The sequence below is a fragment of the Lytechinus variegatus genome, chromosome 4, assembly GCF_018143015.1.
Source record: "Lytechinus variegatus isolate NC3 chromosome 4, Lvar_3.0, whole genome shotgun sequence".
NCBI lineage: Eukaryota > Metazoa > Echinodermata > Echinoidea > Temnopleuroida > Toxopneustidae > Lytechinus > Lytechinus variegatus.
The window spans coordinates 17,031,774-17,049,298 of NC_054743.1; the positions used below are offsets into that span (position 1 = coordinate 17,031,774).

At 34.5% G+C, this 17,525-nt stretch overlaps 1 protein-coding gene across 9 annotated transcripts in view; it reads right to left on the reverse strand.

Annotated features, from left to right (window-relative positions):
• Positions 1–2,858: 2,858 nt before the first annotated feature.
• LOC121413509 (adenylate kinase 9-like) overlaps positions 2,859–17,525 on the reverse strand; it is a 39,888-nt gene continuing 25,221 nt past the window's right edge. For 8 of the 9 annotated variants that reach the window (XM_041606342.1, XM_041606337.1, XM_041606341.1 and 5 more), the window contains 15 exons: positions 16,919–17,165; positions 16,281–16,321; positions 15,707–15,840; positions 14,911–15,199; positions 13,236–13,247; positions 10,878–11,105; positions 9,867–10,118; positions 9,047–9,227; positions 8,482–8,683; positions 7,050–7,196; positions 6,234–6,451; positions 5,105–5,471; positions 4,495–4,593; positions 3,841–4,058; positions 2,859–3,266 (listed from right to left, as the gene is read on the reverse strand). In XM_041606342.1, coding sequence (XP_041462276.1) covers positions 3,049–3,266; positions 3,841–4,058; positions 4,495–4,593; positions 5,105–5,471; positions 6,234–6,451; positions 7,050–7,196; positions 8,482–8,683; positions 9,047–9,227; positions 9,867–10,118; positions 10,878–11,105; positions 13,236–13,247; positions 14,911–15,199; positions 15,707–15,840; positions 16,281–16,321; positions 16,919–17,165 — 2,853 coding nt within the window. In that variant the 3' untranslated portion in view covers positions 2,859–3,048. The remainder of the gene's footprint in view (positions 3,267–3,840; positions 4,059–4,494; positions 4,594–5,104; positions 5,472–6,233; positions 6,452–7,049; positions 7,197–8,481; positions 8,684–9,046; positions 9,228–9,866; positions 10,119–10,877; positions 11,106–13,235; positions 13,248–14,910; positions 15,200–15,706; positions 15,841–16,280; positions 16,322–16,918; positions 17,166–17,525) is intronic. The other variant, XM_041606335.1, reaches the window with a different exon arrangement.

Here is a 17,525-nt window from a genome sequence, read left to right on the forward strand (position 1 = left end):
CCATGGTTAGATACGCTATTTTATTCATGAGTCCACTGTTTTTATTCATGAGTCCACTCTTCAAATAGCGTATCTAACCATGGTAACAGGCATCACTTTGGCACAATGTGGCAAAAAATTTTATACACTCGCTAGATACGCGCTGAATTATGCATAATTTATACAGGAAATCTGCATAAACCATGGACTCAACCATGGGTTTTCAAAACCACCTTTGTGAATTCGGGCCATTATGTTTCAGGTTGTATATTCGTCCCATTTTCATTCTTGCAATCACATTCAAAGCATTTCATGGATAAACTTTATATAATCACTGGTCAAGGCAGGGTCCACAGTTCTGGCCTCTTTTCGGGCTGTGAATCAAACTGTCCCACATCATTGGATACATGTCCATACATGTATATCTCAACACAAAATGACTTCAATCCAGATGCAAGCCTATTTTTAATTGGATGATTTTGCTTGTGTGTGTTTTACCTCGACACAAAAGTTTTCAACGCTTGAAATCACTCAATCTTTTCAGAGCAGGTAAGAAAGCCTCAGAGTCTTTGACACATGTTAGATTATTGTATACAACCTGAAACATATTGATTATATGGTTTTAATTGCTTGCCTTTTACAAATTTACTTCCTACAGTGAAATAATTGGATTTTAATGCATGAGTATTGTGTTGCACAGCTACCTGGTTTAAGTTCGCCCTTCATGTCTGATATTCACAAATTTTTGTGAATTGTCCAAAATGTGTAACTTGTAAATGTTATTTTCCCCCTTTTTCTACTTTATGTTAATAACATTTTAATTTTGAACATTCTTTATAATCGTAAATAAAATATAACACTAGTGAAAGTATTTAGAGTCTTGAAATTTATTACAAGTGATAATTCAAATTTACATAGTCATTTCAAATATTTACAAAACACATCAAAATACAAAATATCTTTACAAGAAATTCTTGACACAGAATTACAATTTTTTAACTCTATAATATAGAATAACATTCCATAATGTCTGTTATTTACAATTATACATATTATCTAAAATACAAAAATGATAAATATATCAATAACTCTGTTCAAAGTGACAAGAAATATTCACTTTACAAATAATTGTAGGCAACATTGGAGTGTACATGTATGTCTATTCAGGAAATATATGTCTTAAACATAAAACATCCTAATATACAATTACAGAGTGATGCTTGCTTAGGTTGCTTTTTGAGTAGAATTGTATCTTATTCATATAAAATAACCTCCACCTCTTTCCATTTTAGATTTTCTTGACATGTTTGATTTTATCTATCTGTTTGAATCATAGACAAGAATTTGGGGCCTGTTTCAGAAAGAGTTGTAATTAATCACAACTTGACTGACACCCAATCACAACCATGTATTTGGGACTTGTGCATTACAGGTATTGTTTAACTTTGTGAGCAGCCGATTTAAAAAATTCTCAAACCAAGATGAAACATGTGTACGAGTGCATGTATTAGAACTAATAAACCATGAAAAGAACTATTTTTGAGAATGAAAAGCTAAAACTACAAGGCAAACCCCGATTTTGTAAATAGGCGTCTTATAGACGCCTAAATAGTACACATAAGTGTTCGGGATGAAATTAAGATGGTGTTTCCGGTCACTTTATAATTCAATTTTTGAAGCACTAAATAATTATTTTCGAACACAGTTTTTTCTGGGCTTCATTTTTGTAACATATCACAGACACAGGTGACAAGTGTGACCTTCTAGCTCAGATTTTTTAAAAGTCAAACCAATGTTAACCAATCACTTTAATCTTTCAGTTGCAATTAAATACAGCTCTTTCTGCAACAAGCTCCTGGAAATTTCTAGTATAATAAATAAAAGCTGCACAGTATCAATTTCATTATTGAATATCAAAAAAATAATAAGTTCATATACACAGTATATCTATGGCACCTCTCATGGAAATCTTCAATAAAAGCACAAGATGAAATAAAAGTATATTGCAGTTGCATTTGTGGTGAAAACAGTTGGTACAATTTTGCATATAATGGAAAATGGACACACACATTTGTATAAGGTGGAAATGAGGACGGAATGATAGCTAGTCAAAATTTATGTGAATCATAAATCTTTTATTCAATTTGTAATAACATAATAGGATGAATTGTCCAAGAGAAATAAAGGCACCTCTATTAAAGATTTTTTTTTTTTTTCTTCAATAAATATGATGCATATCCTTTGCAAGACAGCCATGTTTCACAGTGGCAGAATATGAAAAAGTCTTTGCACTAAACATAAAATAAACCTTTCAGTCATTCTCTTCAAGCAATACCTAATACATTATAATCCCTTTGCCTGAAATTTCTTATCTATTAGGTAATTTCCATAATCCTGTCATGGATGTTACAAGTACAAGCTTGCATGTATGTTTACAGAGTAAGAATGAGCAGTGTGCACCTTTATTACATTGGAAGATGCCTTTTCGGTGGTAGATGCAAATAACATAAAATAGCAACATAAATGAAACATTGACAAGAGCCAATGTAAGCTACATGATTTTTCAATCCAGAGATCTTAAAGACAATAGAAATCAGTTTCGAATCTGTTAAGGTGTAGTTACAATCTGCAGAAGTCATGTTGCTTGTAAGTTTGAGTAAGCATACAGCGAAAACTATTATCAAGAATTTCTCATTTTTTCTAAATAGCTTTAAATCTTGCTTGACTATGGCTCAAAGAACATAAACCTTTTCTAAACTTCAGTTTATCAAAAGAAAATGTAAATATATACTAGAAAAGTAATTCTGCAACAGATCAAATTTAAGTGTCGAGTTGAGGCTGTTTTCATGATATCTAGCTTTTTTTCAGTATCTTTCAACTCAGTTTTAGACACTGTGTAAATGTCACCTCACAGGCAATTACAATTCAAACAATTGTAGAGATTGAGCCATTTTCAGGACATCTGCATTCAAAGGCTTTAAACTTGTTTGAATCAATCCTATTGGCAGACGTACATGGATCTGAGCATCTCTGAATACACATAGATGTGTCCCTTCAAAACGTGAACATTTACATAGCGACCAATGTTGATGGTGTGGGCTCTCTTCCTTTAAGATTGAGAAAGAGAAGCATCTTGTGATCAAAGTCAATAGGAAGCTCTTCGGGACTACGGGATCGTGGTCCCATCTGGTTGCCTAGGTAACGGATGAGTTCACAGTGCTCCTCAAATTGGTCCAGTTTCTTGCGGTACTTCTTGCGGACATAGTCGGAGCTCTTGGGGTTGTATGCTGGTGGGTAGAGAAGGGAAACAACAATGAACAGAAAGATTAGTACAATGAATATTACACAGAAAGATTAGTACAATGAAATATTACACAGACTGAGTGTTGGTGATGATGAAAGTGGATCATGAATGATGATGATCATCATATGGATAATGATGATGGCGACGATGATAATTGGCATGACGATGATGATGGTGGTGGCAATGGTTATGTGGGTGGTAATTATGACGACAATGATGAAGAAGGTGATGAACATAATCATAATGAAATAGAATAAAAACAATAAAATTGGGTTCTTCTATGATGATGTCTGCCATATTTCACACCCATTATCTTCCACCATACTAGTCACACATGGTTACACAAAATGTTGCGGGAAAAAAGAGTTCATCTGTTTCATATGATTTCTATTCAAAAGATAATGAGAAAGTATGTGTAAAACAAAAGCATTTTTAAGTAAAGAGCAAAATGCGATGGTTTGTAAATGCCTCCTTTGCAAAGACATCATTTAAGAAACCACTATACATGCATGAAAGAGATGGACAAAATGCAAATACAGTCCGGAGGGTAGTCTCACCTTTGAGATGGAATGCCAGATATAGCAACGCTGATCTTGAGGGTGAGACGAAGGGGAACTTTGGTTTGAAGCACCCTGTTGCAGTAAGAGCCTTGGTGATGGCCGTTGAGATTGTTTGTTCCATGTAACCTAACATAGGCAGTGAGGTAACTAGGAGAGGGTCCTTCCTGGGTGGTAACTTGTGAGGTAACTTCAGGTTGTAGTAACGTTCAGGATACCTGAGGAGGAGGGATAATAAGATTAGATTATGATTTCACTCATGCATTATGATCATTTGAAATTAAGGACATGCTAAATCCTTACCTATCATCTTTCATTGTATGGCATACTGGCAATTTAGTCGCCATCATTATCATCTAAAACAGCAATTTATAATCACCATCAACATATCATAATCATTTCCATCATCATCATCTTCATTAGTTTCTTCAATGTTATTGTCATTATTTTCAATATCATCATCATGATCATCGTCATCTTCATCATTTTCTTTAATATCAGCCTTATCATTATAACCATAATCTTTACCTTCACATTCATGATATGATCTACTATCACACAACTTAAAGTTACTTTTCAATATTATCTCTTTTCTTTTCCTTCAAATGTTTGATCATTTCAGGAAAAATATCAAGTATTTACGGTGTGACATACCTCATGAATTTCTGCAGTTTTTCTTCAGAATCAAAGCAGTACATCCTTTCCCTGTACTCTACAATAAGATCTGGGTTGCCTGGAAGGATCGCTTCATACCTGAATGCAAAAATAAAAATATTGAACAATGAAAATAAATACAATGCAATAAAACAACCGAGAGCTGGTGAACATTTTATGAGCATCATATTTGTCATTTCCACAAATAAATTTGCTATTAGCTGATAATCAACCATTATTAGTCCTAAATCACTGACAACAAGCTCTATGAAACATATGCCTGATAAAGAATACAATGTTTGACAAGATATTCCATCTTTTGAGGGAATTAAAGTTAAGTTTAACGAAAACATGATGATCCAAGATAATATAGCAGTACATACCAACAAATTGAATAGGCTTATTTTAGTATGCTCCATAAATTGTATAATTTATTAATCATTATGTATTATGCATGCAAGAACGAGGGTAAAAATCAGGGGAACATTTACTTGATCAATAAATAAAAAAACTCAAATCAAATCACAGGCAATGTGTCATGCCATAAAATCAAATTTTTCTTTAAAATATTTTTTATCCGACTGGGGCTAAGGAATGGCAGGACACTCACCTAAGCTTCCCATCCAGGTAGGTAACAGGACAGTATCCCTGAAGCTCAATCTGCATAGGAAACATCTTCTTAGCATCCATGGCTGTTCTCCTCTTAGGTAGCAGCTCTGGAGGAGGTAACGCCCTCGGAGCTTGAGGTGGCACATAGAGTTCTGGTCTGGCCAGGAACTCCTTGACCTTCTCAGGGTTCTCCATCTTATAGTAGCGACCACGGAACTCTGCAGCATTGTCCAGGTTGATCTGTCCAGCACAGTCCACCAGCTCACCATCTTTGGCCAGACTGACTGGACAGTACTGGCCAAAGTCACCAAGACGGGAGAAGAACTCCTTTGGAGTGATGCACATGTCAGCAATGGATGCTGCTTTGCCTGAAGAGATCAACAGAAAATGGAGTACATAAAGCAAACACGTATAACTTGGGCTAGATTGTTCCCCAACAATCAATGATTAATTTCTCCTCTCACATCATCTCCTTTTTTCCTATCTTTGTTTTGTTATCCAGTCCACCTACAACTCTAGAATTGTTAAGATCATTCTTAAAATCCTAAATTGCTTCTGAACAATGTCACTATACAAACTCTAAATTAATTAAAAGAAAAGAAGTATGCTTGGCAGAATCACTTCTCAGACGGAGGTATCAGAATTCAAAAATGGTACAAGCATATATTGGGTATAAGTTTTCTTTTGTCACCAACTCCATCTAGAGTTATGAGGAAAGATTCTGACCATGATGGTCTATGATTATTCAATCAATTACCCTGAAAGCCTTCCTAAAAACTACATTATACAAAGAAAGTAACAGACCAAACTGCAATCCTAAAATATGTGTTGCAGAGGTAGTAACAAGATGTGAATTGAAGTGAATGGATTACATCTTAAAAAGAAAACATGAAATCTGTCTTGAAAGATCAAAGGAATTTAAACTCTCATGAACTGGACATCGGTGGGTATGAGGAAAATGAAAATGATGATCAAAGTTTAATAGATAAGATGAATAGAAAATGTGTGAAGATTACTCCAGAAGAAGACATGAAATAAGAAAATGAATTAATAATGTATTGTCACAAACTTGTAAACCTCATAATAAAGGGACAATGCTGACGTAACAAAATTAACAATGATATCCTTACCTTCTGATATCCTCTGCAGATAGTCTTGTATCCTACGAACGCTGTCCTTAGAATGGTCAGCAGCTCTGTTCCAAACCCACCACTTTGACTTCTCCCCCGTCACACTGACCCAGTTCTTATGAGTCTCTTTGTAATACTCCCTCACAGATGTAATCTCTTTCTGCCAGGCAGCGATCTTCAGAGCCAAGATCTGGGCACTGTCATGGAGCGGTAACAACCTGAAAAGGAGAAAAATTTTATATTTAGCAAATTGGAGTGTTAATACTAATCACGCATGGTAAATCAATTGTGAATCAGCAATGTAGTTTTTTAAGGACTAAAGATGCGTATAGTTTTTTTTTCCTTGGTGTGTCTTGTGTGCTACTAAAATTAATAAAGATAATTATTTTCTACCATACCAGAGCCATAACCAAAAGGTTCAAAGCAATTGTACGAATGATTTCAATAATTCATTGCATATAGTGGCCAATGTAATCACTTGTTTTAGTCAGCCATATGTTGCATCATTAAGCTCCATGTTACAAGGCCCAATACTATTTGGTAAAAAATAAACAAACAAAAAACAAATACTGCAAATAAAGAATAATTATTTGACAACTATCAAAGTCTTTGTTAAATTAAATTACCTGATATATGATTTGGATTTGATCATTCAGGGGATATACTGCATGGCATGAATTTCTTCATGGCATCATATAAATAATGTTTTAAAATGTTAAATGATAATTATCATGATTATAATAATCATAACAATAGAGAATACATCAAAATAACTAGAGTGTGCCTTTATGTGCTGAAAGATATGTCCATATTTACCTTTCTGAAGAATGTCTATCTTTCATTCCTCTGACCATGAGTTCTCTGCTATCAACACTAAGCTCAAGAATAACCACTGGGATAATACCATGCTCTGTCATTAGATCAACCTGGTGTTTGGTGACTGGGTAACCATCAAGGACGTAGCTGTATAATAGGAACATGAAATGGGAATGGATGCCATAATTCTAAACAACAAAATATAGATCAGCTCTGCGAGAAAGAAATGATTTATTATTGTTTTATATGTTTACAATTATAATCTGATTTTGTGACAGATTTAAAATATTATCCAGAAAAAACTTTCATATTGTAATCTCTTCCCTCTCATTTCCATGTGTTTGTCTTTTTTCCTTTGTTTGTGAATCTTTTTTTTTTTTTTTGGGGGGGGGCAATCGCCTTCAAATCGCTCACTACATGCACCCCTTCCCCCCTCCTAAACTGCAAGCACAGACTCAAATTTGATACTTTTACCATTTATACCATGTCTAGAGTTAAGACTAGACTCAAAATTCTGTCTGTGTCAAGTAAGAGAGGAAGCCACAGTATAAAGTGAATCTAGTCTCACTTCTTCAGACTCTGCATTATACACTATGCAAATTTCACGAAAACCAAAGGTCTGGGTTTGCACAATACCCCCCCCCCCCCAGTACCTGGACTGTTCAAGTTCAAGTTCATTTAAGTTCAAGTTCAAGTTCATTTATTTCTTTCCACAACCAAAATACAATGCATACATGTACGATATCAATAAGGTTAAAAGAAAAAAAACACAACAGGAATAAAAGCTTATGGACAATGAGCTAAAAAGATATCGAAAATATGGGAAAGAGGTGGTCTGTATAGAAGCAACGCTTGTTAAGCACAGATCACCTTTGATACAACAACAAAATATGTATGATACAATATAAATAAACGTCTGCATTGAAAAAAAAAGCAGATAAGAAGCAAGAAAAAAAAAAGTATATATACATATATATACAGTAATAACATAAAAAAGAACAACTAACTAGAGTAGGGTAGAGGAAGGTAAGTACACACGACAAAACAGGGGCGGGGGGGGTACTAATCCAGTTGTCTGTAGTAAGTATAAATGAATAAATAACAGATCTAGCATTAATACTTAAATATCGCTATGAGGATTTTTTTAGTTAGACACTCAGAATCAAGAGTTGAAGAGGAGTTTAGGCCTACAGAGGTTATATATATAAGTCTAAAATTATACATTATTTACATTACATATATAAATCCAAGAAAAGAAAAAAAACAGTCTATAAATAATCCATATACTTGTAGTAGGATATAGAAACAGAAGAAAAGGAAAGTAATATCAATAATGCAGCATGACATGTAGCACGAAATGTAGCACGAAATGTTACCATCTGTTACCATCATCACAATTCCCAATAACGCTTTCCTTTCTCCCTCTACTCACCCTCTGGTCGATGACCTTGTATCCAGGAGATTGACCTCTAAGGCTCGTATGGCAAGTTCATCAGGGAGCGGGATACCCTTCTTGATCTGAGCATTGATTAGTTTAGCTAGCTGTGTCTTGGGTTGTTGGGTCAAGATAAACCTGACTGCTTCACCGATTGACAGTCTCATCATGCCGTAATCTGATGCAAACCGGTTAGCCACTGAACAGAATTGAAGTTGGAGGAATAGTGGTTTAATGGATGCTGATATTAAGCTAAATGATCAGTAAAGCAGTAAAGCAAAATTGTAAAGATATGCTCCTGACAAAGAGTCTTATAAGGGCTTGAATCATTAAGATCACCAATTCTTCTAAGAACTATCATCCATAACATCACCCAACAGTCTTCTTGAGGACCACGTTTCAAGGTGAAAACAAACATTCATCATCTAAAATTGCACCATGTTTCACAAAGCTTGGTACGAGTGACAAGTGCTATGATATTGTCTGAAATATGTTTTTTGTCAATAGGTTCATTTCAGTAGCTTATAACAATTATAACTTAGACATAACAACTCCTACTCACATGAAGTTTTTCCAGACTTTGGTGGTCCAATGATGGCCATCCTAACCGGTACTACAGGCTTGGGAGAGGGTTGCTTCAGATACTTCAATGGATGCATGACAAACTCCTCCCTAGCTTGAGGGGTTGACATGAAGTAAATGTGCTGACGGTATACCGCTGGGAACGTTGGGTAGGTGTGACCCTGCAATTCAAAACCATTCAACAAATGCCGATTTAGTTTGTACCACAACAATGAAATAACAAACATGATGAATAGAAATTAGATTTGTATTCATTCATTTCCAACAGAAAAATCATCAGCGTAAATTTGATAGCATAACTGAGAATTAACATTATACACATGTGTGCAAACCTTGATTTGTATGTTGCTATATAGACCAAAAATCTGAATACACGTTGTAAAAGAAATAGCTGTTACTGTCTGTGAAAATTTAAATGTCTAAATTTTGTAACATGGCTACATGTCTATTACAAAATGTCTACATTTTCTAGACTGAAATACTCAAACTTAGATTTATAAGTTTGTATGGTTTATTTTGAATTGACAAATTATTTTATCATGCTCACATTTTTGCAGTACTTCACGAAGCACCATCATTTCTCAATGACTTAATATACATAAGTTGTTATTACATCATGCCCCATACATCTATTTAATTCTTTTAACACTTTATAAAAGGGTAGGCACAACTTATACTGAGTAGCTGCTGGTGATGAGAAACTTGGATTTTACTGATTTTTTTAAAATATTTTTTCAAAAGTATTTTGAAATTTAGTTTTCCCAAGATATATACATTTCAACTATATGATCCAAGCCTACCTGCATTGGTTGTATACAGTCTCCTTCCAGCAGCTTAACAGGACACCATCTTCCAAACCTTGACTGATGTTTATAACCAATCTGAAGCATCTTCCTAGCTACCATCTCTCTGATGGGATACACCTTCTCAAAGAGACTCTCTCTGAACTCCTGGACGGGTCTCAGGCTCTGCTCAAGGGTGAAGCGGACAATGTGAGGCTTGCGACCTCCGTTCAGTTCCATCCGAGGGATCATGATCTCTTCAAGAGTTTCCTGTCCAAAACAAGAAGAAGAAAGAAAAGATGAGATAAAATCATTTTCATTGTTTCTGGTGGACAATTACAGTAACTCTACAACTCTCACCATAATGAATATCTGCATTAACATTTGAGTCATCCTCCCTCAATCTACAGACAAATTCTATCTCTACAGTTATTTCTTCAACCATTTTCTTTAAGAACATGACTCTACCCCAGCACAATGAAGCAGTCACCAATGTCCATTTGTATGTGTTCCTCAATTTCAAGTATATTCTGATTACACACGATCCTAATCAAAAGAAGTTCTCTTGGGCACAACGTTCATAAAAATGATGGGTATTTTATGAAAATTAATAGGACTGATTTAAGTGTGATCTGAAAGTTTCAGTGAAATCTGGTTTTGAATGAATGAGAAGCACTGATCTCTGTTACAATGATTTGCATCCTCTGGAAATGTTATATATACACGTGTATCCAATTATTATTTATCATTGATGTTATTATTACTATGGTAACTGTCGGAGAATGACAACTTGTCAGTGCTGTCAAGCTTCATAAAGTGGTCCCAAAACAGGCATGTCAAATCAAAGGATTCATCGTTGTGTGATAAAGATGTATAAGGGGTATTATCAAAACAGGTATGCTTAGTGTTTTCTGCATCCAAATATTGAAAATGAAAATGAAGAAAGCATACTTAAAAATAAGGACAGCAATATCATGAAGGGATCACCACACTTTCCATTTTGTAAGAAAATCTTTTTTTTTTACTTACCTGTAAACCTGAGATGCGACTTGTATCATCATCATACACCTCGCCAATCTCATTCTTCAGTCTCTCAATGGCGTCTTCTTCCAACTCCTCCTCCTCTTCCTCTTCTTCCTCCTCCTCTTCAAACTCTTCAGCCAGCATAGCCTCGATATCTTCCTCTTCCTCATCATCAAACCCTTCTTCATCTGATGGTTCGGAGTCATCGCTGTCTCTATCTGCTGCTCTCTGAGCCTGATCAAATGCAAGCAAAAATTAATGCATTGATATACTTACAAGGAAAAAAAATATGAAAGTATACAGATCTGTCATCAGTACGCTATTTTGATTCATACATTTCCAAATTCATTGGTGTGTTTTTTTTCATAAAACACAGTTTATGGAAATTTCATGTGAATATTTTTTTAATCATATCAACATCTCCACATTTGTCATGGCACAGTTGAATCTTGTGGTATAACTCTTCCCTTTTTTTCTTTATTTTAACAAATATTGTGAACCCAAAGCAAAAGAACATTAATATTTAAAAAAAAACATGTCAAATACTATTTGCAAAGTATAGGCTTTCGAAAATTCTTGGTTAAACTCTTCATTTTACAGGATGGTCATTGATTGGGATTTTAGAGAAGAGAATTGAATGAAAAGGTGTTTTCTAAAGCAAAGCATTCAATTTTTAGGCAAAAAAAATCAATAAACCTGAAAGTGAGTAAATGTTACAAACTTCAAACTTCTAGAAAAAAAACTATTAAGCATTATGGATTGTGATTACAAATTATTTAAAAAGCAAAACAAGAATCAAACATTATTTACTTTTCACTCCAATACTCAAGCAATTAAGGCAAAGCAAAATCATTATTACATCATTGCAGATATTTTTACATTTATGATAATTAGCAACATGTATTGTACAGAACATGCAAAAAAAACATCAATGGGGGTTCTGGACAATCAAAAACACAAATAAAAAGATGGGTGAGAATGAATATAATCAAGATATGAGCAGAATTATCATAACCAGGCACTTTCTCCCAGTATGGTAATACTACTCTTGAATTGATATATATTAATTCTTTGTCACTTAAGTGCAAAAATACTGGGTTTTTTTACTATTCAACAATTCATCATTTTTATTACCACCCCCTCCCCCTCCGGAAAAATTATCTCACGAGACTGGGTTAAAATAAGCATTCTGATTACTATTAGTATATTATTTCTTGCTTAGTTAGATTTAAAGCTTGCTACATTTAGTGTTAAAGCTAGCTAAATACTTAGGTAATATTCCATAATTGATGTATATGTACATCTGACCCCATATAATTTGGACCTTCCTGACATGATTTGTCTGAATTCTTTAAAACAATTCTTTAAAATCATCATAACTGGAATACATGTAGTTCATGAAGTGAAGTAAGAATGGAGGAAAATGGGGTTGGTCTTACAAAAAAGGTGTATTTACATGTATTTCTACAGTTGATCATACTTTTAACTCTACTGAAGAAAATAAACTATTAAGTTAGTCAGTTTAATGCAAGCTTGTGTTTCAATCATATGTTTCTAAAAGTGTTTTTTTGGGGGGGGGTGCTAGCATGTTAACACGATTAACTATTACTAGTTTCACAGCTATGGGAGTCATTCATTAATGTAATTTTATTTCTGCTCTCTTCAGTCTATTATACTTTTAACTCTACAGTTCAAACAGATACTTGTATAGTTAGTAAACTTGAAGCTTGTGAATCAAAATAGCTTTAGGATTTTGTGAGCATGTTAACATAATTGCACATTAGCTATGCTCTTAGTATGTAGTTCATTCATGTCAGAGAAGACCTCTATAACAATAGAGATATTAGTTGTAAGGTTCTCAAAGCATTAACTGCATTGTTAGATTGTTATATTGTATCGATCTACTTGTTAATTAGTCTATTCAAATGCGATTACACAATTAAGGTTTATTAATTGTTTTGTCAAGGTGTACTGGCCTAATTGTGATGTTAGACACGATTTTATTATTATTGCTTTCAGTCTCTATGTATAATGTAAGCGTGATTAATTATTAGCTCTCTTTTTTTCTATTTTTTATTCATCGATACCCCTTTCACATTTATCTTGAAGTACACATTCAGCACCAGGGTGTCTCAAAGTTATAATCCAGGTGGTCCCAGATTAAGATTAGCCCTAGATTGAAGCAGGAAGACATCCGAAACTGCAAATTATCCAGGATAGACTGTACCTGGGTAACTTTCCTCAATGTGAAAGGGGCAGTCAAAGCTTAGGCTTTCAAAGAACTTTGTTAATAATCTATCTATACTTTATATGTTATTGGTGACACTAATATAAAAGTGTCAAGATGTTGATATGAAAACCTACCCTTAACTCTGCCTGCTCGTACACAATGATGAGAATAATAGAGATGAAACAAACAAAGGTCATGAAACAGTGTGAAACAATAGCACATGTTTAAAACAACAATGAAACAAGAGAGTCAAAAATTTATATGCACCATCTTAAACAACCAATTAAAAGAATCAAAAGAATTGGGAAAGGGGTGCACATAATTCTTTGTCACTGACATACAGAAAACTGTAATAAAAACAATGGGTAACCATAAGATAGATAATGAAATAAACTGACTGAAAGGATATATATAAATGAAATAACATAAATAGACATTGACTGCATATTGCTGAATTTGAGAGGAACAAGATAAATACAAAATCTTGGACTTTACAAAAAAAATATCAAAAACAAAACAATATGCAAGCTCTGTTCTGCTAGTACACAAATAATACACATTATCAAGGGATAGCAAGAATTACACACGTGAGATAACTTTGAAACTATTCTAACATGCCCAAAACATAGACGTTTGGACTGTTTCAAAGGTAACAAGTGTAATTACTCTGATGCCCAAGCAAAATCATATGTATTATTTGTTTTATAAGATGTTATGGATCCTTATCTGACAAACCATCCTCATCTCATACCCATGACCGGTCAATAGAACAAGTCATTAGTACCAGTCATTAGCAAGTTTGCCTGTTAGCTAAAAGAAATGACTGGTCACATGATAGATTTCAGTCAATCATGTGATAAGGATCCATACCATCATTTTATAGAATTCATATCTAATGGAGATAAGAAGCAGTGTACCTTGTGAACACGCAATGTTTTCGCCAGAAACTTCATAATAAAACATGATGGTGAACAAATTGAATACATGGAAAAAATAATACTAGTGAAATATTATTAATACAATAATGGTGATGATGATAATGAAAATATATAGGGGAGTGAGATATGTTTGTGTGATCACAAAATCAAATGGCACAAAATATGAAAGGTCTTGGGATAAACAATAAATTTCTTATAGGAATGGAAATAGGTATAGCAAAAATATATCAAAATATTCCTGGGGTAACTAATAACTACTAAGGTGTTTTATGTTACTACATTTCAAAGATGGATACGGATATCAAGAGTATGTTGTGTGGTGAATCAAATGATGTAAACACATGAATTATTGACCAATAATAATAGGCATGCAAATGAAGAAGTATCCCTATAAAACTGAACAAAATCCAAATGAAATCCCACAAGTTTGTCTTTGAGACAGCATAATGTCATACACAATGTTTATCAATTAAATCCTAATTTCTTTGGTTAGTATTTCAAAGGGATGAATGAATAACTTGATCAATAAAAGTAGATATCATGTTTTCATATGGCTGACCGCAAGAGGTGACCAGGGTCCCGTAACACAAAGATTAGCAATTAATTGTACACTTCATTTTCACAATTGGTTGTACATTGAAGTCAATGCAATCAATCATAGAAAATTGTTGTACGTTCATTGCTAATTTTTGTGTTATGGGCACTTGGGCAGTGTTTCATGAAGCATCTAGTCAGTGATTTTCACTTACAAATTTGATCTGAGCCAGTCAGATGCAAGGATTTCAGTAGCTTATAACAATTGTCAGTGAAAAACACAAATTAAGCATTCCAGGGAATGCTCCCTAGAAATGTACATTGCACAATCTCCTACCTGTCTCTTTGCTTTCCTATCATCCGCCTCTGAGATGAGTTCTTGACGTCGCTTCTTGATCGCCTCCTCTCGCTCCTTCTTCTTCTTGGCCTTACGCTTCTCTCTCCTGGCCACCCTGCGATCCCGTCGCTTGCGCCATTTCTCCAGCTTGGGCGGGAGCAATCTGCTTGTGATGTCTGAATCTTCTACATTGAGCAGGATAGCAGCGTCCGGGAAGAGACCGTTTTCAGCCATGAATTGAGCTTCCTCAGAGGTGCGAGGGAACCCTTCTAAGATGAAACCAGTTGATCTGTACAACATCATACAAAAATCATTCATCAACATTATCAATATATCACAATAATTAATCGATCCATTTTAAGAAATGAAATTCAACGAATAGAAGGCATATATCAGAAAAGAAGAGTAGAAAAACAGGAACCCCAATGCACCAACCAAATTTAAGTTTTCATAATGCATCAATTAAGTGCAAAACCTATCACGCTAATCTAATAACAATTTGCTATAAACCATAAGATGGCTATTAATTGACATTAAAAAAAAGAATTGAACATTACTTTTGGAAAAGATTATTTTTATGACTTTCCAGCAAAATTTAACTGTCAATTTACAAAATTGCTTTCTTTTTTTTTTGCTTCAGGTAGAGTAATTTGAATTCCTGAAATTCCATGACTGCAAGGGCCAAACGAGGTAAACTACATAGGATATATATTTAATCACAAGAAGAGGTAATCAGTCTTGCATCAAATCATGCATAACTTACACCCTGACTTACGAAACGAACCCCAAAACTTACTTGTAAGGTTCTAGATTCCACCAGTCTGGTATAATCTTCTCAAGTGAGTCTATGCTGAGTGATTCATCACCCATCAGGTTACCCTTGATGTTCTCTTCAAACTCATTCAACTCCACCTCCTGCTCCTCCTCTCCCTGATGGATGGATGGATGGATGGATAGATAGATAGATAGATAGATAGATAGATGAATAGAAAGAAAGAAAGAAAGAATGAAAGAAAGAAAGAAAGAAAGAAAGAAAAAAAAAAAAAAGAAAGAAAGAAAGAAAGAAAAAATAAACATCAATGTACATTAATATGACTAGTAGGTAAAGGTGTTGTGGTTTGGTGGATAAGTCTCTGCACTTTGAGCTACAAGGTACCTGGTTCAATTGGATGCCACAGCACTAATTTTCTTTGGAAAGACAGTAATCTGTATTTACCACACTCACAATGTGGGTGTACGAATTCTGAATTTCATATTGTTCATACAAATGAAAGTGCTCATTACAATCTTAACAAATAAATCAATAAATGTAAACCATGAATCAACATGACTTCAATACCAGATTAGAAAAATGATTTAGCATGACTTACCCCTTCTTCATTGTCCTCCTCAGTTTGTTCTGCAGCAGCAGCTGGTATCATAGGGACAGAAAAGAAAATATTTTACAAATAGACCGAAAGACTTTAAATAACCTGCAGTCAATACATGTATTTAACATTGAAATTATGGATAATAGAAAAACTGCAAGTAGCAATAAGCTGCCATCCCATTGCTGATGAGAATTTTTAAAGGAATTTAGTGATTTTTAAAGCAACTACTGGATGAATCATTGAATTTTTGAGGTTTGTAGCACAAGATAATCACTTTGCAATTGACTGCACAGGTCACAATGTACAATCAATCATTAAAATCACCAATGTATAATCATGTGTTTATGTGGTGAAAAAAAGTCAGAATAATGAGTTTTCTACAAGTCATCCATCACGATCCTTGGGAATGTTTGTTGGGGTTTTTGGGGGGAGGGGATGGTTGAAGCAGAGCATTTGTGAAATATTTTTTTTCATTAAATGATGTTTATGATGAAAACATATATTCAGAGTATTATTTATATCCATCATCATCCTTGGATATTCTTATTTTTGTATCATTAGCAAAGCATTCATGGCCTGGCACATATTCCACTCGGTGATAAAGATGCAACCATTAGCCAACGTAAGAAAATATTTACCATCATTTGGTTCTGATACAACTGGTATTCCATCCTTCTGTCCTTCTTCTGGCTCTTCCTCTTCTGGCTCCTCCTCCTCCTCTTCAAACTCTGGTCCTATCTTCTTCTTGGTCTTCTTGATGATGAGTTCCTGGAGCCGATCTTTGAAGCTGATGTGGAACAGGCCTAGTTTGTCTGCCATAGCTCTGGCATGGAGGGACTTGCCTGCACCCTTGGGGCCAAGCATTAACAGCCGAACTGGAGGAGGCTGAACAATAGAAATAAAGGTACAAAGGAAAATGAAGAAACTGTGATACATGTACATCTCTGTGGATCCTGGGGGCATTTTCCCCGGGCCAAAATTAAATGACTTACTTTTCCTCTCAAGTTCTAATGAATGGGTTAATGTACTCTGTAACAGGTGATCTTTCATTACTTTTTTTCAGAGTGGCCCCAACCTGTACAACCTACATCTGCAACTGCATCTTGCAAATATCATCCTACAAGAAAATAAATATCACATTATTGAGTTAAGTCCCCTGGGTGTATTTCATACAGATCCCTTTGATGGTAACATATTTCTCTCAAAATACTTACAAAAGTTAAAGCATGTCCAATTTCCCATTCA